The sequence below is a fragment of the Neomonachus schauinslandi genome, chromosome 4, assembly GCF_002201575.2.
Source record: "Neomonachus schauinslandi chromosome 4, ASM220157v2, whole genome shotgun sequence".
Lineage (NCBI taxonomy): Eukaryota > Metazoa > Chordata > Mammalia > Carnivora > Phocidae > Neomonachus > Neomonachus schauinslandi.
The window spans coordinates 23,425,223-23,447,798 of record NC_058406.1 but is presented as its reverse complement, the minus strand read 5'-3'; the positions used below and the strand labels follow the sequence as shown (position 1 = coordinate 23,447,798).

At 51.5% G+C, this 22,576-nt stretch overlaps 1 protein-coding gene across 1 annotated transcript; it reads left to right on the top strand.

The window, feature by feature from the left end:
* The first annotated feature begins 4,446 nt into the window (after positions 1-4,446).
* On the top strand, positions 4,447-22,047 carry PEF1 (penta-EF-hand domain containing 1). The gene is made up of 5 exons (XM_021683641.1): positions 4,447-4,504; positions 14,106-14,421; positions 18,508-18,663; positions 19,155-19,298; positions 21,010-22,047. The coding sequence occupies exons 1-5, from the start codon at positions 4,481-4,483 to the stop codon at positions 21,237-21,239; spliced, it is 870 nt and encodes a 289-aa protein (XP_021539316.1). The 5' UTR covers positions 4,447-4,480; the 3' UTR covers positions 21,240-22,047.
* Positions 22,048-22,576: the final 529 nt, after the last annotated feature.

Here is a 22,576-nt window from a genome sequence, read left to right as displayed (position 1 = left end):
TATTTTCTTGGACCATGAAGAACCAGATGGAAAGCTGAATTTTATAGTGTCTTCTGTTACTGTGGTCAGCAAAAAAATCCACGGATTTTGCTCATAAATTCAGGAGCTGGGTAAGCTGAAGAGAAAGGAAGGAGGGGCGCAAGCTTCAGGCAGCTTTCTCACATTCCTGCCATGTTATTCTTTGGTCTTCATTTCTTAGTATATTCCAGGCTGTAAAGGCAGCATACAGATCACTCAGATCGGCAAAATCTAACCTGATGAGTCCGTTTTCCTCTCACTACTTTGTGCCAGGAACTGTAATAGGCTCTGGGGAGTCAGAGGCAAACAAGACGGATCTGGCCCCCGCCCCCACGGTGTCTACAGTGAGAGCAGGGAGTTAAACAAGCAAATACAATAAAGTGGGATGGTGGGGCAGTACCAGGCACCAGGGGAGCGCAGGGCTGAGGGACCTAACCTTGTCTAGACACAGATCGATGGAGGCGGAGGGACCACCACATGCCAAGGTCCAGAGGTGGTTAAGAGCAGCATGCTGAGTGACAGGGGCACAGTGCAGGGGTCAGTGTCGTTTGTGGCTGGAATGCAGAGTGTGAGCAGGGCAGGCAGTGGGAGGCAAGGGTTTTCTGCAAGGGGGTGTTGGTCAGGTTTGCCTGCTCACTGACAGCAAAGTGAAAAAAAGTGGATTGGAGGATCCTTAATTTGAGAAACGCTCTGCTCTATAAGAGGAAGAAAAGGCTGCTGCAGATTTATTCTGCAGAGAAAAATCCCAAATCTGATGCCTTCTGGAATTTAAATCCTCCCATTTGTCATAAGAGTTTACCCTGGGGGCGCCTGGGTGGCTCAGTCATTGAGCATCTGCCTTCAGCTCGGGTCATGATCCCAGGGTCCTGGGAGCAAGCCCCTCATCGGGCTCCCTGCTCCACGGGAAGCCTGCTTCTCCTATTCCCCCTGCTTGTGTTCCTTCTCTCACTGTGTCTCTCTCTGTCAAATAAATGGATAAAATCTTAAAAAAAAAAAAAAAAAGTTTCCCCTGTCACCAGAATTCAACAAAATCTAGCCGCTTTCTTCACATGTGGCTTGTTAACCCCTTATAAGACTAGATCTTCTGGTGTGGTCCTGAATAATTTATGGGAATAGAATATATCAATGTACTCTCTGTATGATCCCATGATGGAAGGGGAGTGTGGCCAAAATGCCACGTCTGCTGTTCTCATTTTTCTGTTGGTTCTGTGGAAAGCTGCAAATCAACCTCTCATCCACAGCATCCAACTGCAATTTAAACTTCAGAACTGGATCTAGTTGGAATCAAAGAGAATTAATTCCACAATAATTAGGTGGCTGTTGGTATTCCTTCTCAGTAAGCAATACTGGAGCTTGGAGCTGATCCAGAATGCCTGGGAGGAATGATGTGTCCCTAGGGGAGGTGATATTTTCCAGTGGATGGACCTTCCATTACCAAGCTCTGCCTCACCTCTAATGGGTCAAACACAGGGCTTCCATGAACTCAGGAAAAGTGCTCTGTGCTCTAAAAAGGGCTGGAATCCAAGTTTTCCCCTTTGGCTAAAGCTGAAACAATAACAGGAACTTTCCCACCCAACTCGGTCTGCCTCAGGTAGTTGAGGTTTTGGAAATGAGTTGACTGTTTTTCAGTCTTTGGAATTCCTGATCTCCCTGTTATCCAGCTTGCTCCAAAATAAACACACCTGGGCCTGCCCCAGGTCCTCAGAGGCATAGCCCTGGACGTTGGCTTTGGCTAGTTTCAGTACCTGAGAGATGATGCTCCCAAAGTGCACAGATATCCAACAGAACGTTCTCCTAGGAGCCCTTTGCTGGGCAGAGGGGGTTAGGGGGGTGAGATTTTCATAGAAATTTAATCCTCAGCACTTAGAACAGAGCCTGATAAGGGGTGGGAACTCAATAGGCTTAATATATTTGTGGAATAAAATGTGCATCACATGACCCCAGTTTGTAGTCCGGGGGTCACCTATTTTCTCCCCTACCAGATACCCCTTGACCTTCAGCCCAGACTGTAAGACTTCTTCCTCTCTTGAGATTTTTTTTTTTTTAAGATTTTATTTATTCATTTGACAGAGAGAGACAGCGAGAGAGGGAACACAAGCAGGGGGAGTGGGAGAGGGAGAAGCAGGCTTCCCACGGAGCAGGGAGCCCGATGCGGGGCTCGATCCCAGGACCCTGGGATCATGACCTGAGCGGAAGGCAGACGCTTAACAACTGAGCCACCCAGGCGCCCCCTCTCTGAGATTTTGCAGTGCAATTCTACCTACTTTTTTTTTGGACTGGGTAGGGGGTTACAAAGGTAAAGACAAGACTACTTAGTAGTTAAACTACTGAGTAGTTAAAAGATGTGGACCTGGGTTCAAATGCTGACCTCTCCATTTATCTTTTTGCTAGTAGGGAAATCACTTAGCCTCTGTCAGCCTCAGCTCCTCATTATAAATGAGTAGTAATATCTATCTCAAAGCACTGCGATGGAAATGAAACAACACATTGTACTTAGTACAACATCGGGCACCTAGTAAGAATTCAATGCAGGACGACGACAACGATGACAACGATGATGATATCTAATAACATTTATTAAATTCATGCCAGATACTATTCTAGGCACTGGGGATATAGGAGTGAATAAGAAGAGGACAATGCTACAATATACATTAAACTTTAAAGAGGACAATTCAAGTACTGACAAGTACTATGATAAAATGAAACATTGTAACATGATAGACGTCTAGAATGTGGGGCGGCAATGCTACTTTAGATGTGGTGTCAAGGAATGCCCCCCTCCCCTAGGTGATATTTGAATTGAAACAGTGATTTTGGAAAGTGCCTGGCCAGAGGGTTAGAAAGATGGTCTGGGGGGCGCCTGGGTGGCTCAGTCGTTAAGCGTCTGCCTTCGGCTCAGGTCATGATCCCAGGGTCCTGGGATCGAGCCCCACATCTGGCTCCCTGCTCTGCGGGAAGCCTGCTTCTCCCTCTCTCTCTCCCCCTGCTTGTGTTCCTTCTCTCACTATCTCTCTCTGTCAAATAAATAAATAAAATCTTTAAAAGAAAGATGGTCTGGAATGGATAACACCTTGTAACACTACTCATTTATTGCTGTGTGTGTGTGTGTGTGTGTGTGTTTAAATACAGTGCCAGGCACTGTACTATGTACAGGGGACATGACAAGCAAAACCACATACAATCTGGGGCACCTGGGGGGCTCAGTCGTTAAGCATCTACCTTCAGCTCAGGTCATGATCCCAGGGTCCTGGGATCGAGCCCCGAAAAGGGCTCCCTGCTCGGCGGGAGGCCTGCTTCTCCCTCTCCCACTCCCCCTGCTTGTGTTCCCTCTCTCACTGTGTCTCTCTCTGTCAAATAAATAAAACAAAACAAAACAAAACAAAAAACAACACAGTCTATGCCCACACGGAAGAACTTAACAAATTAGTCAAATAAGCATTCAAACAAGTGCAGAGCCTGAACCACCAAGAGCAAGTAAGTACATGACTATATGTGGTCACTCAGTCACCAGAATTGGACTTACTTTGGGGACTAGTCAAGACTTCCCTACTGAGGGGGCGCCTGGGTGGCTCAGTTGGTTAAGCGACTGCCTTCGGCTCAGGTCATGATCCTGGAGTCCCTGGATCGAGTCCCGCATCGGGCTCCCTGCTCGGCAGGGGGTCTGCTTCTCCCTCTGACCCTCCCCCCTCTCATGTGCTCTCTCTTTCTCTCTCTCTCAAATAAATAAAATCTTTAAAAAAAAAAAAAAAAAAAAAGACTTCCCTACTGAGAACTGGGCATGCATTGACACCAGTTCTAGGCCACCTCTGCCCCCAACCTACTGTGAACTAGGGCAAGTCACTGCCTCTCCGGACCACAGTATCCCGTTTTATTAGAGACCCCAGATGATTTTAATTTTCCTCCCACTCTGAGGACTTGGCATTTTCCTCTCCAAAGACCACAAATTTCACTCTAAAGCTAGTAACTGATGTCATGACATTAGAGCGAGGTACTTCCACCGTTGCCTCCATCCTGTCCAGGAGGCCTAATTCTGTTTTGGTTGTCACGGCAACCGCCTGGGCCCTCCTCCGGCGGGCGGAAACTTACAGTGACGACTGCAACTACCCACTATCAGGCGTCCCATTTGCCAGGTTAAAACATGGCCACCGCTACAACAACCGACCCAAGCTTCTCACTAAATACCCGGGCCTGAGCGTCCCTGGGGCCTAGGGCAGGAAAGGGAGGAACAGCCCCGCCAGTAAGCGAACTGGATTTCCGGAAACGTTCACCCAAACCTGAGCACCTAGGGCCTCTCCCAGTAGCACCCGACCACCGCCCTAGAACGTCAGTTCCGTCGACCCATGAGCCCAGGATTGACAGCAGAGAACATCCAATCAGAAGCGGCCACACCCAGGCCCAGGCGGGGCAGGCTTAGGACCGGGAAGCCCCGCCCCTCGCCAACGTGTGACGTCGAGTCGCCATGGCCAGCTACCCGTACGGGCAGGTGAGTGCTTTTGGCGGGGGCGGGCGATTCCAAGTAGGGGCCTCGCCGAGTCCAGGCCCGGACCCCGCTTTACTTTCTCCTGGCATTCTCCGCGCCCTTCCCACGCTGAGGTTGGCTTCAGCGAGGTCTCGCGCGGCAGAGAAGGCGAAAGGGCTGGTCGGTCGCGCCTGTCTCGCGTCACGCAGGACTACAGGTCTGGGAGGTCGCGTCGCGCCCCCTCTGACGTCGCGCCCGGGAGGATTTGGGGACCTTGGACCCCACGTAATCAGGCTGGGCTGTGCTGGGGCCCCACACCTTCTCAGGACTCCCGCGAGGGCTCCCGGCGGGCTCACCAACGCCAACAGAGCATTTAGAGCACTGGCTTCGTCGGCATCGTTCGGGGCGTCTGATGAAAATACACCCCTGATACACTGCGTGCGAATCATCAGGAGAATCTGTGGTTTCCGCAGGTCCCTCGAATGACCTTATTTACTTAGCCTAACACCTCCATTTCACGCATAGGAAAAGTGAAACCCAGAGAAGACACAGAACTTAACCTGCAGTCTCCTGGCAGGCAGCAGAACCCGGAAGCTGTCAGCAGATGCCTCTTCCCCACTCCCCTGCCCATTTTGATCCAGCCAAGAACACCACAGCATGGTGATTCTGTGGCCAGAATCCTTTGTTGGATGACAGATAAGGTAGAGTGGTTAAGTTCAGCTTGGAGGCAGAAGAAGGTTCACACCTTGGCTCCATCACTTAAATAGTTATGAGCCATTAAGCCTTTGGAGCCTGTTTCCCTCTCTCTAAAATTGGGCCCAATAATAGGGTCTACTTCAGAGAGCTGTCATGAGTAGTAATGAAGTCATGCTTGTAAAGCATTTGGTACTTCTAAGAGTGTAACAGTATTTTAGTATTTGGATCTTTCTCTAGATTCCAAGATCATGCTAATTTAGGAGATAAAACCCATGCAGGGAAAGTAGGAAAACAGAATTACATGGGATATTAGAAAGCACTCAACTGAGTATAGTCACATGCCAAAAGAATGGTGAGGAAGTGCAGCTCTGTATGGCTTTTGTACACAGTATTTGGACCTTTTTAATCTCAGTGATGAAGGCCCCGTTAGCATGCTAGTAGAGATTATTATCCCCAGTTTATAGCTGAGGAAGGACCCCAAAGAGGTGAAATGGCTTGCCCAAGGTCACATATAGCAAGTGAGGGAGTGAGGCCAGGGCTGGAATGTAGAACTCCTTTCGTTGCATACTTAGCAGAGGTAGAAAAAAAAGCTAGCATGGGCTGAGGTTAGGAGGAAGTATAACCTAGCAGGGCTTCTGAAGCTCCATTCCGTTTGTTGGGTCTTATGAAATGTTAATAGGTATTGCTAATAGAGGAGGATTCTGTGGTTAGATAAGTTTGGGAAACACTCTGTGAAACACAGCTGAATAAGTTTGTTCAACATGAAGCATCTCAGAATTCTTTTTTTTTTTTTTTTAAAGATTTCATTTATTTGAGACAGAGAGAATGAGAGAGAGAGCACATGAGAGGGGGGAGGGTCAGAGGGAGAAGCAGGCTCCCCGCCGAGCAGGGAGCCCGATGCGGGACTCGATCCAGGGACTCCAGGATCATGACCTGAGCCGAAGGCAGTCGCTTAACCAACTGAGCCACCCAGGCGCCCGCATCTCAGAATTCTTAATTTGTTAATATGCTTTGTAAATATGCCAGAGAGGGATAGAATATGCAGTATTTCTTAAACTTTTTTAACCATGGGAACTCCCTCCCATCCCCAACCCCCTTTTTCTAAAATTTCTGGTCATTTTTTGGTAACACTAGTATTCTTGAGGAACACAGTTTGGGAAAACATTGCCATGGTGCACTGTTTCTCAGTGGATGGTCTGTATCAGAATCACCTAGGAGCTTGTTTAAAAAGCACTTTTGGGGGCGCCAGTGGCACAGTCCATTGAGCATCTGACTTGGTTTTGGCTCAGGTCATGATCTCAGGGTTGTGAGATTGAGCCCTGTGTTGGGCTCTGGGCTCTGCCCAGAGTCTGCTTGGGATTCTCTCTCCCTCTCCTTCTGTGCCTGCTTGTTGCACTCTCTCCTTCTCTCTCTCAAATAAATAAATAAATCTTAAAAAAAAAAAAGTGCACACTTTTGGGTTCCATCTCAGACCTATTCTGTGCCCAGGAAGGGCCCAGGAATCTACATTTTAATAAGCTTCTGGAGGTATTTTGTGTGCATCTTAGAGGCAGTGACATAGAAATTAAGAGCCTGCACTTCCAGGTTGGATACAATTGTGCTAGAATCCTAATTCTGGCACTTAATAGTTACATACCCTTGGACAAACCATCTATGGGCTCTGAGCCTCAGTTTCCTCACCTTTAAAAAGGAATACTTCATAGGGCTGAAATGAAGACAAACTGCTAAAACTTGCAGTGAGCTTGGGACATTGTTGATACCAAGTGTGTGCCCGTGCCTGGTGGAGTCTCTTTTTTTTTTTTTTAAGATTTTATTTATTTGACAGAGAGACAGCGAGAGGGAACACAAGCAGGGGGAGTGGGAGAGGGAGAAGCAGGCTCCCCGCTGAGCAGGGAGCCTGATGCGGGGCTCGATCCCAGGACCCTGGGACCCTGACCTGAGCCGAAGGCAGATGCCTAACGACTGAGCCACCTAGGCGTCCCTGGTGGAGGTTCTTGCTGCTGTTGATTGCTCTTACGCCACATGGCCTGGGCTTCTGCTCAGAGTGAAATACTGAAAAGGAGCACGGAGAGAAATGCATCCAGAATAGAAGAAATACTTTTATCCCTGCCATCATGCCCTGTCCGCCTGTGCAGCTCCGGTCCAGAGTATTCTAAGAAAATACCTGGTTGTTTCAAAGCATACAAAGGCTTAGTGCCGCCTCCCCTCTACCCAGAACGTAGCCCTGCAGGATTCCAACCAATTGTTAGGAGTCAAAACTCTTAATTTTCCACTGCCACCAGCCCCAGGGTCCTCAAGCATGGTCTGGGTGTTGGAGTAGTGAAACCCAAGTGCCCTTGGGTCCTGGGCGGGGGAGCCAGTTTGATGGGTTTCAGTGATTGAGAGCTTGGTCTCTGAGACTGAGAAATTTGGCTGCACATCTCTGCTCCGCCATTTCCTCAAAGAAATTTCTTGCCAAAGTCCAAGGCTCAGTTTCCCCTTCTTTAAAATGGGGTCATAAGGGGGCGCCTGGGTGGCTCAGTCGTTAAGCGTCTGCCTTCGGCTCAGGTCATGATCCCAGAGTCCTGGGATCGAGTCCCGCATCGGGCTCCCTGCTCGGCGGGAAGCCTGCTTCTCCCCCTCCCACTCCCCCTGCTTGTGTTCCTGCTCTCGCTATGTCTCTCTCTGTCAAAAAAATAAAATCTTTAAAAAAATAAATAAAATAAAATGGGGTCATAAGAGCACCTGCCTCAAGAGTTACTGTAAAGATTAAAGGAGCTAATCCATGTAAAGTGCTTGGTGTGTTGTTTGGCATATAGTAAATACTCCAAGGAAGGAGTGATACAAATAGATAAATTGTGGAATCAGTGTGATAAATGCTAAATGGGAGCAAGTGTAAGGTACTAGGACAGCACAGGAGGGATGCCTAACTAAGTGTGTGGGGGAAGAAGGCTTCTTGAAGGAGGTGACATTGAAGCCAAAAGCTGAATCACCAGTAGGCATTAGCTGAGTGAAGAAAGAGGGAATAGCACGCACAAAGGTCAGCTGACAAGAGCCCAGTATTTTGGAGGAATTTCAGGAGATCAGTACCGAGTGAAGAAGGGGAAAGGGCTGAGAAATGAGACCAGAAAGGTAAGCAAGGGCCAGATCCTCAAGGACTTTGTATACCTTTCGGGGGAGTGTGGATTTCATCCTGACTAATGAGGGAGTTGTAGAAGAGTCTTGTCTCATTTGTGCTTTGGACTTGGTACCGTGGGGCACTGTGAGAATGGACCAATGCAGGAGACACTGGAGGCAGGGAGACCGGTCTCAAAGCTGATGAAGTATCCTTGATTAGAGAGAATGGGGCCTGGTGAAAATGGATTTGAGAAACATTTGGGAGGTAGAATTGAGAAAACTTGGTGCCTAATTGGGGTGATGGAGGGGAGGAAAGAGGAAGTGCCCAGGAGGGCACTAAGGCTTCAGATTTGGGGGACTGGGTGGGAGGTACCATTCACTGAGATGGGGACACAGAGGGAGGAATAGATTTGGAGGGAAGGTCCAGGAGGTTGTTGGATACGTGGGTCAGCCAGCAGCTCAGGAGAGATGAAGCTGGACAGAAGGATTTTGGAGTGTCAGCACACAGATGGTAATTGAAGTCTTGGGACATTTCTTGGCCCGCTGTTTATTGGCTGCAGGTTTCTTGCCTTTAAATATTTTAGGAGGCTCTGCTGGTGAATGCCCAAACCACTCCTGTCTTCTTGATTGTTTAACCCCTTAGAATGTGCGTTAGCCTCCTCCAGCCGACACTTGAGGGACAGCTTCAGAGCACAGGCCTCTTTGCAAGGCAGCCTACTTCCTTCCCCATCAGGACTCCACATGGACCAACCTTTGATATCTCTGAACTTCACGGGGGTGTTGGGGGTAGAAGAATGAACCCTTGAACCAAAAGAAGATACTGAACTTCCTGAGTGGGTTATTTAGGAGGAGGTGAGCTGCCCATCACTTGCAGGAATGCAAACAGATTCAAGATGGTGCTGCAGAGATTCCATCCTCTCCTGAGAGGTCGGACTGGAGGCTCTTTGGGATCTCTTAGAGTACTGTGCCTCTCAGATTGGGTCTAGGTGCAGAGGTGAAAAAAGAGTAAGATTCTTCTGAGTTTCCCTGATTTCTGGGCTTGAAGCCTCTGAAAGATCACCTAATCCAGCCCTTCCCCCTTCAGCCCTGTCCACTGTAGAAATCTATCACGTCTGACAGTTATATTGAGGACAGTCACAGTTGAGTGAACACAGCAGAGGGTAGTAGAGTAGAGGCCCTGTTGTGAATCCCAACTCACCTGTTCTAGCTGCGTCGTCACAGGCACACTAGTAACTCTGTACCTTAATTTTCTCATCTGTAAGTAACATGGGGGTAACAGCACTTCCCTCACAGGACTGAGGATCAGTGGGAGCCAGCTGAACTGGAAGCACCTAGCAGAGCCTCAGGAAAATGTTAATCGCCCCCTCCCCCACCCCAGGATATCAAATGTAGTTTATGTGCCATCAGTAAAGACCTAGGGAGGGGCACCTGGTTGGCTCAGGCAGCGGGGCATGCGGAGCTTACAACTCTTGATCACGGGGTTGAGTTTGAGACCCACACTGGGTGTGGAGATTACTTAAAAATAAAATCTTGGAGCGGGGGAAGACCTACGGATAGTTTTCTGTGATGCTTCAGAAGCTGTGGTTGCTGAACCCTTCCTTCTTTCCTTCCACATTCTCGTGTTGATCAACATGAAATGCTCTTGGAAAAAGTCTCAAAAGGGTTGGCAGCGTGGAGTAGCATAAAAGAACAGGGAGTCAGAGACTCTGGTTTTCATGTCTGGTTCAGACCTTCACTAACAACTCAGTGACCCTGGGAACCATTGTCCCCGGCCCGGGTTCTGCCTCATTTGGTGGCTGCACTTCATCTGTACTTGCTGGGTACCTGAGTCATTCTAAACACTTCCCTTTCCTTCTCCCTCCACCTCCTCCCTAATCGAATTAGTCGTCAAGTCATGTCTAGCCTATCTCTGAAATAGCTTCAGAATCCATCCTGTTCTCTCCATGTCTAAGTCTGCTGTCTGGTTCAAGCCCTGCCTGCCTAGCTCCTGGGCTCCACCCCGCTGCTGATTAATTCTCTAAACAAGGCTCTGATCACATTCCTCCTCTATTGGAAACGCTTCTATGGCGCTCTGTTTCCTCAGGCATAAAGCCCAAACTCTTCAGAGCGGTATTCATCTGTTCAAATATTTATGGAGTCTTGCAGGTGCCAGGCACTGTGCTGGACCCCGGGTACCCTGATGAATGAGGCCCACTGTCTGGCCTTGGGGCGCCCACTGTTGTGTGGAGGAGACACAGACAGACAGAAAATACGTTAAGACACCAGTAACTCACCCGCTAACTGAAATGCAGCAGGCAGGGAGCCTGGTCAAAGAAAGTGTAAAGAGCCTGCCTTTCTGAGTTCACCTTGCATCCTTGCCCCCGCCCCTGCTTTCCAGCCATCCCCCCACCTCTCGGTGCTCACTCACAGGCCTGTGCCTGTCTTCTCCCTCCTGTCCAGAATATCCTTTCCTGCTTTCCTTTTGGGGAATGCCTAGGCATCCTTCACGGCCAGCTCCAGTATCACTCTTGCCTCCTCCAGGAAGCTTTCCTTGACCTACTTCGTGCATTGCTTCATTTGTTGTTGTTGTTATTTTTTTTTAAGATTTTATTTATTTGTCAGAGCACAAGCAGGGGGAGCTGCAGGCAGAGGGAGAAGCAGGCTCCCCGCTGAGCAAGGAGCGTGATGCAGAACTCGATCCCAGGACCCTGGGATCATGACCTGAGCTGAAGGCAGCCGCTTAACTGACTGAGCCACTCAGGCGCCCCTTGCATTGCTTCAGTTGATTGCTCATCCATCATTCAACAAATGGAATAAATTCTTCTCTTTGTGCCTCCTTGATAGCATTTAAGTAGGCTTTTCTGATGGCACCGATCAAACTGTATCCGAATCACAGATGGGACCCTCCGGGACAGGCCCTGTTTAGTTTTGCGCCCCATGCCTAGTACGGTACACTCTATAAATGCTTGCTGGATGAAGTCATTGCGGGCTGCATACCTCAATTTCTTCATCTGAAAAGCAGCCTCCTAATAGCTTCCCTTTTTCTGTTTGAGGACTGTTGGCAGGATTCTGCTGGTAGCATTTGTGTGTTTGTTAAACTGCTCTGTGAACTGTGCAGGTGAGGGCTCTCACGCAGGGCAGAGAGGAGAGGGTTTAGTTGCCAAACTGCACCAGACCCAGCAGGCCCCTGGAATGTGGCAGTGGGAGGGTCAGAAGACCTGCCTGGCAGTACCTGCTTTGTTGGTCGGGGGGGCATTTCCCAGGGGGGAAGGCCTGGGCCTCGGGTGCCCTAGGCCAGGGTTTATGGCTTTGCCCACCAGGCTGCTTCTGGAGCAGCTACTTCTTGGCTTGGTGTCGGGCCTGTTCTTTGGGTGCCCAGACTCTGCAGGGTCCCCACCCCTCTTTCCATCCTGCGCCGGCATCCTGTGCCCTATTGCTTAAGGAAAGAACACTGTAGCCCAGGCAGCAGGAGTTACTGTGCCCGGGTGTGGCGGGAGGTGGTCTGGACCTGGCAGAGGTCCACCTCTGCCTCCAGCTCCGTGGGATTTGAGCAAGTCCCTTTCCCTCTTCTAAGTTTCCCCATCTGGAAACTGAAGGGGTTAGATGACCACCTCCTGCACATCTCTCCCATCACACTGCTCCAACTCCCTTGGAATCTTTTTCATTCCTTTCTTTTCTTTTCTTTTTTAAAAGATTTTATTTATTTATTTGACACACAGAGAGCACAAGCAGGGGGAGCAACAGGCAGAGGGAGAGGGAGAAGCAGGCTCCCCACTGAGCGGGACTCGATCCCAGGCCCCTGGGATCATGACCTGAGCCAAAGGCAGACGCTTAACCGACTGAGCCACCCAGGCGCCCCTTTTTCATTCTTTTCATCCCAGGTCAAACACTGCTTTCTCATGGAAACTCCCTCGACTTCACCCTCTTTCCTTTCACGGCTTGTGTGTCCGCTTTGGAAACACCCGGTTCCTTTGGCAGTTTTGTTAGATGTTACGGAGGGCGTTTCCGTGCCTCTGCAGTTAACTGGGAGCTCCTTCAGACCAGTTCTCACCTTTATATACCCCCTCCCCAAGAATTTACCTGGCCCAGGGCTTTGCTGACAATGAGTAATATAACAGTAGCCAAGATTTATAGATCATTTGCTTTATGCCAGGCACTGTTGTAAGAACTTGTTTTCTTATATCAGTGGTTTTCAGACTGTCTTTTGAGTCACTGTGTGGCATCTGCAGAGCTCCCTCAGCATCTAACAAAGGAGGGGGCCCTGCATGGTCGGGGCTCTGGAATCCCCACCGGGCTTCAACCAAAGCCACTTTCTTTTATCAGTTTTTAAAATTTTATTTTATCAAAAGAGTCTTTAGCTAAAAGTAAGACTGACAAAATTCTGCTGCATTTATGTCTTGTATTCAGCAGAGCGACCCAGTGAGGGAGAGATTATCATATTTTGCTTGTGAAGGAGCAGGCTCAGAGAGATGAAGCCAGGGGCCCACAGCGAGAACTCAGCTGGTGAGTGCAGAGTTTCGGATTGAGAGTGGCCCATGACTTCACCGCAGAGAAGTCTTGCTGCCTGCTTTGGAGGCTTCCAGGGCAGCAGAGCTCCCACCGTGCTGAATGGGGAAGGTGGAAGGACCTGCTTCCGGCCCCCCTCAAGAAGCCCCCCTTCCTTGAGCCGCAGACCTCCTTTAGATGAAGTGTGAGTTCGGCCTCAGCCTTGAGGGCAAGTGTCTCAGAAGCTATCAAACACAATAAAAAGAGCAAGTCCAGGCTCTCCGAGGCTAGGCCACTAGTGTGCGTTCTGGGTTTATCTACAGCATGTCTAGATGGCACCCTCCTCAGAGCTGGGCCCAGCTGCTCCCCGTGCCTCTGTGCCCAGCCTGTCTGCAGCTGTGTTGGGGCTCGCTCTGCCGTGTAGGCAGTTGCAGCTGAACACTGAGTTTGGGGATCCTTGGCTAGTGGTGTGGGGACATGGACAAGAGAGGGGACACCCCCTTGTCTGCGCTAAGGGACAGATGGCCTGGGTCCCGGCCCCTCTACACAGTCTATGTGCGATTTTTCTGGATTGGGGTTTCCTCCCGTGTCAAAGCGCTTCACACACCTGGTCTCATTTCATTCACATTCCAACCTGGGAGGTAGGCACTGTTTTATTCCCCTTTAGAACAAAGGATATTGAGGCTTAGAGAGGGGAAGTCATTAGTCCAGTTAGTAAGTGGCAGAACCTGAACTCAAACTGGTCTTTTTGATTCTTACTGATTGTACTCTGATGCCTGAGGAGCAGGGTCTCCCCTGCCTGTCTCCAGAGTCACGAGTGAGAAGGGGACATGCTTTTGTATCTCGAGCTATTCTTGGCTGAGGAAGACATGCTGCAAATGAGCCTATGCTATGGATATATTCGTGATTGAAGAATGTCGGGTTGTAGGGTGGAGACCGCATTTGCACTGTGAGTCCTCCAGGTAGAGATGGAGAGAGATGGACGTAGCACAGGGTGAGGGGTTGGGATTTTGGCTCATTTGCCTCCTCATTCATTCAATAATTATTTACTGAGCATGCATTCAGCACTGGGGGCTAGGGAGAAAGTGGCAAACCACACATGATCCCAAGCCGTTAGTGTGATGGAGAGGGGAGCCAGGAGGGCAGGATTCCAGCCCTGACTCCACACGTCATTGGTGGTATGATCTTGGGTAGGTTTTCTCTTCTCTAGAAGGCTCAGGTTGTCCATCTGAGCAATGAGGTCATAATTCCAGCCCTGCCTATAGGATCAGTTGAAAGAGTGGCAGTGGCCGGGCTTTATAACGGTACAGTGCCATACTGGCTGTTTTCTGGCCTTACCATTATGACTGATAGTTTGCTCTTCTTGCAGGGCTGCCCAGGAGCTGGAGGACAAGCGCCCGGAGCCCCTCCGGGCAGCTACTACCCTGGACCCCCCCATGGTGGAGGGCAGTATGGCAGTGGGGTACCCCCCGGTGGCGGTTATGGAGGGGGTCCTGCCCCCGGAGGGCCTTATGGACCACCAGCTGGTGGGGGACCCTATGGACACCCCAGCCCTGGGGGACTCCCCTCTGGAACTCCAGGAGGACAGTATGGTGGAGCGGCCCCAGGGGGCCCCTATGGTCAGCCACCTCCAAATTCCTACGGTGCCCAGCATCCTGGGCCTTATGGACAGGGACCTCCTCCAGGTAAGTAGGGCTCTTGGACTCCAGGCGCCTCTGACTTTGTTCTGCATTCCCCAGGGCCCATCCTTGCCCTTCCCGTGGGTGTGCAGGCAGCCTGGTCTCTGGCCCCCAGCATCTTGCCTGTAGCTGCAGCTTACATCAGCAGAACGCGTCTGCGAGTTAGCTTTGCCATGGTAACAGTAACTCCAGACTCATTCGGGCTTACGACGACGGCATTTATTTCTGTTGCTTACGTGCCAGCAGCTGTGGGTCTGGCTGCCGAGGTTCTGTGCCGTGCGTCTTTTCCTTCCAGATCCAGGTGGAAGGAGCAGCCCTTAATTGGGATAGGCTGTTCTCGTGGCTAGACAGATCGGGAGGGTTAGCAGGAATGCACAATGCCTCTTAAAAGCTTCTGTGTTGAAGTACTTTACATCTCTTCCACTCACGTTCTATTGGCCAAACCACATCCCCTGGTTAAGCCTGACATCAGTAGGATGGGAGTGGATATTGCTGTCCTGCAGGGGCTCTGCAAGCCACCAGGCAGTAGAGAGGATGTACGGTGCTCTTACAGGGGAGGGAGAGGGTAGGATTAGCAAACAACTAGAAGCAGTGTGCCGTGGCGAGAACCCGTTTCTACGTGAGGGAGACTGGCCACTCTATATAGAAAGGCAAGATAGTGTAGTTATTGAAAGCCTGGGCTTTTGAGATCAGGCCACCTACTGACCTGACTGAATTACTTCACCTCTTTGCGCCTAAATGTCCACTTCCATAAAATGGGTGAATGCCACTACCCGACAAGATTATTAATAAGTATTTGATGAGAAGGTGCAGGTAAACGCTGGGTACAGTGGGAAGGGCTTAATACGCAATATTCTATGAGAGGACTCATTCTGGGACGTTCTCAGCAAAGAGGTATTCCGCATGAATGTGATAGCGTTTGTGGCAAGGGCCTCACCCCTGAGAGATACTGAGGCAGGTAGGAGAATGATGGGATGCAGGGAGGGTAAAGAGCAGAGATGCTGGACAAGGTAGGGGAGGAGAGCGTGGAGAATCCTGGCGGGGGGCTTCAGGCTCCCTGCAAATGACCGAGTGACCTCAGACGGGGGTAGGGAAGGTGAGTGCCTAGATCGCTGTTAACTCCAGGACTCACTCAGTCGGCCTCTTCACAGAATGCTTTTTCCCAGGAGACAAACCCAGCAGCACGCAGCCTGGAACCACTCTGGTGCACCTGCAGGGCCTCCCGGGAATGGCCCCGCGGGGAAGCTGCCGCATCTTAGCACACATTCCCAGGCAGATGGCCCTGACGGAGAGCTCACACCTTGGGGGTTCCAAACACTGAATCAGCGGCATTTATCTTGTCAGAGCCCCAAGCTCCTGGCTGTTTGCTTTTAGCTCAGCAGCTTCATGGTGGAGTTCCTCAGCCTTCTAAACTCTCGCCTGTGAGCCCACGTGAGGTCACTGCAGGTAAAGGAGCCCCTCTCTGTGAGGCATGTCCCTTTAGGGCCAGAGGCCAGAGATCATGTCTGGGGCTGCAGAGAGAGGAGAGATGTGCCTCCGACTCTTAGCTGCTCCCCATCTTCTGCAGCTTCCTTTCATGTGGCCTCCATTCCTCTTCTCCAGCGCAGCTCATGCCTCCCTGGAGCTCAGCTGCAGGGGAGTCACCTGGGAGGCCCCACCTCAGCCCCACTGGATGAATCCAGGATCTAAGGTGTGAGCACCACTGCTCTGCAAGACAGATTAGCCCATCGAAGGTGCTCCACTGCCCTCAGGAAAGATCCTACAGGGGCTCGAGACCCAACGGGCCTTTCTGGCCTCCACGCCTGCCGTGGACCCTCGCTGCCGTCCACCTGAGTCCTGCTGGAGTTCTCTGAACACCCTCTGCCCCTGCCGCCTGCTTTCCTTCTTCGCTTCGCAACTCTTTTCTCCTCCTTCCAGACAGTCCTTCCTCTGGGAAGATGTGCCCACACACGTTGTCAGGCCCTTTGCCAAAGCTTTATTTTGCTGTGACCTCAGTTACTCATCACACAGCCCTGGGAAGTAGGTCCTTTTTTGGAATGGGGCCATCAGTACTCAGAAAACCCAGTCGTTTGTCCGAAGTCACACAAGCTGGTGAGGATCAGAGCTGCTTGCTTCCATAGCCTGGGCTCTTTCGTGCAAACCGCCTAGACCATGTGTCCCAGAGACACTCTCGCCCGGGGCCATGGCCCTCACTCCCTGTGGCCCAGCTGCTGTTTCAGGAAGGGGCTGTGGGACCTGCCTGGGTTTCCCATCCATGGAGGTCAGCCTACGCCCTCAGTCAAGCAGACCTTTTTCTTCGGGCCTCACCTTGGGGACTAGGTGGTGGCTTCTGTGCTCCACCAGGGCCCATGGCTGCCTCTGATGTCTGCCTGGGGGGAAGGAGCCCATTTGGTGGCCAGTTCACCCAGTGGGCTTTCCAGTACTGCGTAAGTCTGGCTTTTTGCTAAGACAGGCCTGTGTGCTTCTCCACTTTCATCTCCCACCCCTTCACTCTGCATGTCTTTCCAAGTGAATGATCTTTTCCTCCACCTTCTGACAGACACCCAAAGCTATTTGAACCACAACAACAGTACCGATAATCAGCAGATAGATAGTACTTAGATTGTACCAGATGCTTCAGGCTTTTCATGTGTTACATCTTCATAGTAACCTTGTGAAGTAGATGCTCCTGTCCTCACTTTACAGATAAGAAAACTGAAATAGAGAATTTAAATAAACCAAGGCCGCAAATGGGGGAGCTGGGACTAGAACCACGAGGCCAGCTCTGGCATGAATGGAGCACCTTTCCTGTCTGGGTCTGGCCCCGTGCTAGCCCTTGGGGACTCAGAAAGGAGTTAGGTGGGGAGCTTGCCCACAGCTTGCTCCAACTCTAACCTGGAAGGGGGTAGAAGAAAACATGTACAGAGGAGATCAAGGCCATAAGAGAGAAGGAGTGCAAAGGAGAGGGGAAGGAAGCCTGTCCAGAGATGGAGGAGTAGGGAAGGCTCTGTGGAAGGAACGGCATTTTATTTGGGTTTTGCAGGAGGACAGGAAATGATGCAGAGAGGTGAGGGAGAAGGGGTCCATGGTAGGGAACAGTGAGTAAGGCCTCTGGTGGGAATAAACAGGAATGGCTAAGCGAGTCAAATACTTCATCTGGGCTGGAACAGAGCTGTGAGGGGGACAGAGTGGGAGAGGTAGGCAAGAGTGGACCACGTTGCGGGGGGACCTGGAATGCTGGATTAAGGATGCTGGACAATTTTGTAGGCAGTGGAACCTTGAAAGAGTTTTGAGTTGAGGCGGGGGGGTGGGGAAAGGAGTTAGAACTGAGCTGGATTTTAGAGATTACTCGGTAGCAAGTGAAGAGTGGCAGAGAGTAGCTGTAAGGATGATTTGGTTAGGCCTTTTGGTTTGTTACAGCAATCCACGTGAGAGGAGTCTGAACCAGGGCAGGTGCATAGGAACGGGGAGGAGGCACAGAACTGGGCAGCTCTCTGGGTGTGTGGGGGTGAGGAGGTGTCAGAGATGTCTCCCCTGCGTTGGAGCTGATGGGGAACGAGAAGAGGTGGAGTTCCGTGGCCATGTTCACTCTGGTGGCTCCTGGTAGAATATGTCTACTGCCGCTGTGACGGAGAAGTCAGACAGGTCAGACCTGGTTCCCACGCCAGAGAGCCCCCTGCTGCTGTGACTCTCAAAATACCTGTTTCTGGGCTGTGTGTGTGAACTGCTCAGCAAACATTTTTGGATTCCCAGGCTGTGAGGAAGAGAGAATCCTTCTTTTCAGAGCATTCGTAGTCAGCTGGAAAGTCCCCGTTCCCTAGAAACTTAAGATCAAAGAGAGAACTGACTGAACATTGTAGGAAAAGCCCAGATTCACGGAGTAGAAGCCAGCTATAGATACTCGTTGAGTCTACGCTCAGAGACTCTGCTCTGAGTCTTCCATCAGAGTAAGGCTGTTGGCTTGCTGGAAGACGGGGTAGGTGGACTTGTGAGGCTTTGTGGGTAAGGAAAACCTGTCCCCAAGGAGGCACCGAGGCTGGCCCTCCCCAGCATGTCTTTGGACTGGCTTTGAGACCGGCCTCTGACTCCTCTGGTTTGCACCCCTTCCCGCAGGTGGCGTTCCTCCCAATGTGGATCCTGAGGCTTACTCCTGGTTCCAGTCAGTGGATGCCGATCACAGTGGCTACATCTCCATCAAGGAGCTGAAGCAGGCTCTGGTCAACTCCAACTGGTCCTCTTTCAATGACGAGACATGCCTCATGATGATAAGTGAGTTCTAGCCCTTCCCCGTGGGCTGTGGGCTCGAGGTGGGGCAGAGCCACCTGACGCCTGACAGCGGGTGCGCAACCATTCGGAGGAGAGATCTTTCAGCCAGGGAGGATTTCAGGCAGGAAGTTGGGTTCAAGGTGAGATCCTCTAGACTGAGAGCTCTTTCCCCTAGATCTTTTCTCAAGTTGCAGACCCTGCTGAGTCACAGTTTCTGCGGTTTTCCGTTCTGCAGAATGGGACTCCCTGCACCCGTAGCAGATGGCACAGAGTGGGGTCAGCTGCCGGGTGTGCAGAGAGAATGCGGTTCTGGAAGGGCCAGGGCTGAGGGTGGCCAGGGGCGGGGGCTGGTCCACACTCGATGAGAGTATGTCTCAGGTGCAGGCATCTGGGCCTCAGGCCTGTGGTTCTGTGGAGTCTTGTACTCCGGCCCGGGTGCTACCCGAGGACCCTTGGCCCTCAGTCTTGAAGCTTTTCTTCCCTCCCCACCCAAGACATGTTTGACAAGACGAAGTCAGGCCGCATCGACGTCTATGGTTTCTCAGCCCTGTGGAAGTTCATCCAGCAGTGGAAGAACCTCTTCCAGCAGTATGACCGGGACCGCTCCGGCTCCATCAGCTCCACGGAGCTGCAGCAAGGTGAGGGCCATGGGAGAGGCTCAGTGCACAGGCCCAGCCCCACTTTTCTCTTTATTCCCTATGACGGGGAAGCCGGTGTTCTCTAGCTTCTGACTGCCAAATGCCCATGTGCACTGTAAAATGCTGCTCTCAGCACCAGCACAGGCCCACTCTCCGTCCCGTCTGTGACCTGGCTGGGGCACTGAGCCAAGATCCAGGGCAAGGGAACACCTGGTTCCGGGATGAGGGCTGGACAACCCCCTCAGGACGGCACTCGTGGCTGTGCTGGATGAGGTAGACCCAGCCAGCCGGAGCCTCGGGGGTGGGAGCTCAGTAGCCCAGGGCACCCCGAGACCAAGACATGTGGCTTGTGTGGCTCTTTCCTCTCTGGTTTCTAGCATGCTGAATGGAAAGAGCCCTGTACAGGGACTCAGAAAGGTGGTTTCTGTTGCCATCTCTGCTAGAAGGCAGTTTCCTTCCCAACTCTGGGACCCAGACCATGCTAAAAGTGACAGTCGGCTCAAGATGACCTGAGGCCATAGCTCCAGGTCCGGTTCCGATTCTGACTTTAGAAGATGGGTGGTTATTGGGGTGATAAGCATTTGACAGGGAGTTTTGCCACCTGGGAGGGAGAAAGGGCTCCCCAGAGAACCCGGCCTCTTGCCCCGGCCATGGATTTCAGTAAGACTGAGGAGCTCTGTGGTGGGGGTGAGCTCACCGTATCTGCGCCCTGGTTGAAGGGAAAGGACATGACCTGCATGACTGTACTGATCACCTCCTCTTTTGCCTGGTCCTATCATGGGTATTGGTAAGGGTGATGCTGTCACAGCAAAATGTGTATTTATTGACTGCTTGCTGTGGGCCAGGCACTGGAATAAGCACTTCTGTGTTACATCACTCACTCTCCCGTGCGAGAGCTAGTGTCTGTTCCTCCCCACTCTTGCCTGAGGGATCTCTTATTATTGCCCTTTTGCAGATGAGAAAACCAAGGCTGAGTTTAGGCAACTTGCCTAAGGGCCACATAGCAAAAGGGGAACTTTTAGCCTGGGCTGGTAAATACACGGAGAGGAAGAAAGGAAGCCTCCCAGGTGGGGGGACAGGGTAGCACATAGGCGGTGACCTTGGAACCGCCCAGCAATAGCCTCGCCTGGGGAGGTGATGATGATTTTATTATTTTTAACAAGTAACACTGAGGGCTTATGTGTCAGGCACTGTGCCAAGTGCTTTACAGGATCCCCTCTCTTAGTCCTTACTAGAACCTACAAGGTAAGTATTATCCCCATTTTAGAGATGATAGGACAGAGGCTTAGCAAGGTTAAACAACTTGCCAAGGGCCTCTCTTGACTCCAGAGCAGGCCTTTGTCATGTCTCCCTCTCTGCCACACTGCTTCTGATGTCCACCCTGGGCAGGGGGCTCCTGGGGGCTCAGGCTTCCTTCTGTAAAGCAGATGAGTCACATATGAGCATGGCTAGCCCCGTGACATTCTGGGACCCTATGGGTCTGATTGCACAGAGAGTAATGGAGATTTGGAGAAAGGGATTGGGGCTTTCCAGCTAAGGGGATCATCCAGACAGAGCCCCTTTTGGGCTCCCACCATCTTGGGCAGACCCTAGGGACTTCTTCCTCCTTCTGTCCTCTCAAAGTCCCCTGCACTGCTGGGCTCCACAGAGCTGGTTGACGGTGGTGCTCACCGCAGGGTTTTGTGTCTGTTATCTGTGCCCTCCTCCGCAGCTCTGTCCCAGATGGGCTACAACCTGAGCCCCCAGTTCACCCAGCTCCTGGTCTCCCGCTATTGCCCACGCTCCGCCAATCCCGCCATGCAGCTAGACCGCTTCATCCAGGTGTGCACCCAGCTGCAGGTGCTGACCGAGGCCTTCCGGGAGAAGGACACAGCCGTGCAGGGCAACATCCGACTCAGCTTCGAGGACTTCGTCACCATGACAGCTTCTCGGATGCTCTGAGCCAGCCCCTCTGGAGAGAACGGAGTGTACCAGGGACCTTTCCTGGCTCCTGAGAGCGGGAGAGGCGTGTGGGCCTCTCCTCTTTTCCTGCCCCTCCTAGAAAAAGATTCTCCCTTGCCTGATACAGCGCTGTTTCCGAAGAAGGCCGGGAGTCTCCCCGCCACCAAATCGTGGGGACCTGGGCTGAAGCCACACAGGTAGTGGCCTGACCTGAGAGGCCTGGAAGCTGAATGTCCCTAGAGCCCTGAGCATTTGAATGGCCCAGCCTTGCGCCAGGAGCAGGAGATGCCAGTCACTGCAGTGGAGTGAGTAACGTCAGTCAGTTGGGCTCCAGCCTCTGGCTGTCCCTTCTGCGCCCTGACACCAGCCGTGAGTGTTCATCAGCCTCTTGCCATTAGCACCTGAGCCCCCTCACCCATACCGTCTTGTCCGGTGAACCCAGTTTCTCCAAAGTGTAAGCTAAGCAAGCATGAGAGAGGTTTGTCTGCGGGACCAAGTGGCTTGGGTTCCACCAGCCCCATGCCCCAAATCTGCGCGCGTTGACTTCTCGCTGCCTGGGTGCCGTCCCTGCTCAGGGAGCTCAGACAGGCTGCTCTCTGGGCATCCTTGGCTAGGCTCCCCGTCTGCAGCTTGGACCCCTCCCTTGCCTGCCATTCTCTGCTTGGCTTTAATCCCCAGGGGACAGTTGCCACCTCCCACTGCCAATGCTCTTTTTTTATTTGTGTGTGTGTGTTTTTTTTTTCTTACGGGGCCAAAAGTTCAGTGAAACTGTAAGCTTCAATAAAAGGACAAAACTCTGAGTCCCCTGTGTCCCATCCCACCTTCCTAGCTGCTGGTTCATCTGCACGATTCACGTGTGCGCGTCCTTTCAGCCACTCGTTCCTTCTTCGCTCGACGAACAGTTAAGCGTGCACTGTACACCACACTGTGCAGGAAGAAGCGTGTTAGGGGGACATGGCCCGCATGGGGCTGGTCCCATTTATCAGGGTGGAGCTGACGTGTAGGAGCTGGCCAGGTTCGTGTGTTTTATGACCGTTTTAGGACTGGCGCTCTGGGCTACAGGCACCACCCCAGACTTCATAGCAAGGCCTTTTTATTATCTCAAGCCCTAGTTTTATCTTCCAAACTGCATTTATTAAGTCATAACTTTCCCCCCATTTTTATTAAGCACAGACATCTGTCCTTGCTAGCTGGATCTTGAGATCAGCGTGATAACCAGTCTACACCAAATGTCTACAGCCAAGACACCAGACATTCTGGTTTTGGGGGAGGGGGGCGCTTATCATGGGCAATCGTGTGATAATCGTTTTGCTCTTGGGGATGAAGATAAGAGAGCT

Bases quoted from the DNA above. Each gene is read 5' to 3' on its own strand.
- PEF1 (XM_021683641.1), top strand. From the start codon at position 4,481: ATGGCCAGCTACCCGTACGGGCAG. The intron at 4,505-14,105 runs GTGAGTGCTTTT...CTCTTCTTGCAG, and splicing joins CCAGCTACCCGTACGGGCAG to GGCTGCCCAGGAGCTGGAGG. The intron at 19,299-21,009 runs GTGAGGGCCATG...CCTCCTCCGCAG, and splicing joins CTCCACGGAGCTGCAGCAAG to CTCTGTCCCAGATGGGCTAC.